At 35.4% G+C, this 2,434-nt stretch overlaps 1 protein-coding gene across 1 annotated transcript; it reads right to left on the bottom strand.

The window, feature by feature from the left end:
- Positions 1-577: 577 nt before the first annotated feature.
- Positions 578-1,709, bottom strand: LOC125842399 (ethylene-responsive transcription factor 5-like). The gene has a single exon (XM_049521689.1). It carries the CDS (start codon positions 1,619-1,621, stop codon positions 662-664), a length of 960 nt encoding a protein of 319 aa, XP_049377646.1. The 5' UTR covers positions 1,622-1,709; the 3' UTR covers positions 578-661.
- Between the last annotated feature and the right edge of the window lie 725 nt (positions 1,710-2,434).

The raw sequence follows: 2,434 nt of genomic DNA, 5'->3' as shown, positions 1-2,434 counted from the left end.
TCCAGTGAAATTCACAAATAAACTCTAAAGAAGGTAGAAAATATGCAAAGTTTAGCACTAGTACCTCGTGGATGTAGAAAGATTGTTTATGAGAGATCCTCGACTGTCTATTGGGATGATATTTCTTTTTGCGATTACCAGGAACTATCTTTCCAGCTAAAAATAGCAAGATGAAAACATATTAAACAAGACTCCCATTTAGAGATGAAATTAAACTTACCAAGGATGTCAATAATATATGCTATAAGAAATTAAATCATGAATTTTAGCCTAAATAAAGAATTTTAAAATCGAACAACTATAGAAGGAAATCCAACCTACCTAATTTACAGTTTGGGATTGGGAAAAATGACAATAGGAAACGGTTCTCCCTCTAATAGATCTTACGTGACACAAATTTGAATGAGTTAGAATTTCAAAACGAATATCAAACATCCACGGAAGATGATAAGGATGTTCAAATTCAGCTCAAAGGTTCAATGTTCGAACCTCTTGCACGACTACACTATATGTTGTCGTTGTTGTATGAATCCTCAATACGTATAAAAGCAATAGACACGAAAAAATAGTATTGAAGTATGAACAAGTAGGTAATTTGTTTATAAAAGTTCATTCATATACATACAATCATAAACTAGATTCATAATATCATGTATTGCACTCATATTTGAATTAGCTGCGAACAGCCAAGGTGAGGAGATAAGGGTGATAATGGAGGGAGGTTAAACATTCCGTTACAATTCTGTTCAAAAACGAAATTCCAACTTGACGGCGTTAATGGCCATGACTCCTCTTCCTTACACTTCTTCACTACCTTCTCTTCTTCAGTTTCCGCCGAATCTCTCCGCCGCTTCACGCCGCCTTCCACGGCGGAGCTTGAATACGACAGAGTCTTCCCTACCTCCAAAGGAAAATTCAGTATCGCTTTACTTCCTCGCATCGTAAATGCAGCTTTATCATAAGCCTTCGCCGCTTCAATTGCTGTGTCAAATGTTCCAAGCCAAACTCTAGAACCACGGCGTCTCGGATCTCGGATCTCCGCCGCATACTTTCCCCATGGCCGCTGTCGCACTCCTCTGTAATTCCTCTTCTCTTCAGCTTTCCTTATCTGTTTCACGGGAACCGAAACAATCGGATTCGAGTGAGCCGAATTACCAAAATCGATCCATTCATATTTCTTCACCGGAGGTAAATCAATTTTCAGTGAAGGTTTCCGATCACTAGCGCTACTCAATTTCGGTGAAGTAAGATCGATGAATACTTGAGGTTCCGATTTAACCTGAAAGCATTTGCTCTGATTCTCCTCATAATCAGAGCTCGAAATCGACGGCTCCGATTCAATTTTAACAAAATCTGTTCGATTATGCACCGAATTAGCTGATTCGGAGCTAGAATTAGAAACTCCAGCTCCAAATTGAAATAAATCAGCTTCAATATCGAAGAAAAAATCAAATGGAAGAGAATCAGAACTAGCAGATTCAGAATTACAACTCTCCGTCACAGTATCACTACACTTACTACTCGTTAATTCCGCCCCAAATTTCAATGTTTTCGGTGAAAATTCTCCGAGAAGATGAGTTCTGATTTTCTCTAAAGCGAAAAATTCATCAACATATTCCATCGAGATCGAAAAGTATAGGAAAAAGTATAGAAAAAAAACTGAAAGAGAAAGATGAATTTTAGTATTGATGTTTGTAAGTGTTGTGATGAAGAGTGGAATATGAGACTATATATATATAACAACTCTTCTAAAAAGATAATTTTGTTGTTATATAGTTTGAAGCTTCCTTTGTGGTTCTTAAACGAAGCTTCGGTCAAATAGCGGATGACTTTATAATTGAGTATTTTTCAAAGCAGATTGGGTCTTCTTTTGTTTCTGAACCGTTTGATCTTTTGTTTTTTTTGTAGGATATGCAAGATCAACGGTGTAGATTTAGTCATGAGGTAAATTTAACCACGTTGTCCTTTTCAAATTTGTTAGTTTGTACCGTTGTAAGTTTCTTTCCTAGGTATTTCCAGGATTATTGATAAAAAATAAACAGTAAGTGCTAAGATCATCATTAGTTAAGCAATAATTAGCGCATAATCCAACAACAATGACAACGTATTATTTTGAACCTTGTAATCACCGTGGGCCAATTTCTTACCTTATGTAATTTTTTATCAGGAGAGTTCGCTAGTTGCTATCCTCTAGACCCACCCCTGTATGGCCTGAAAAAATGTTGTTTTCAAATGATTATTATATCTTTAATTAGCTGGTAAAAATTAAAATCAAAATTAATAAATTGATGGCATATGTAATATGCTATAAGTAGGTATTACACTGATTTGAGTAAGTTAAAGCTTGTTAGCTTAGTCCAAATTCTTATATTAATCAATTATTAACATTATAATGGAAGTGATTGGAATTTGGAAATCTCCTTTTTAAAATATA

This window comes from Solanum stenotomum, chromosome 10 (genome assembly GCF_019186545.1).
Source record: "Solanum stenotomum isolate F172 chromosome 10, ASM1918654v1, whole genome shotgun sequence".
Taxonomy (NCBI): domain Eukaryota; kingdom Viridiplantae; phylum Streptophyta; class Magnoliopsida; order Solanales; family Solanaceae; genus Solanum; species Solanum stenotomum.
The sequence above is the reverse complement of the archived record's forward strand: the minus strand, read 5'-3'. Positions and strand labels throughout refer to the sequence as shown.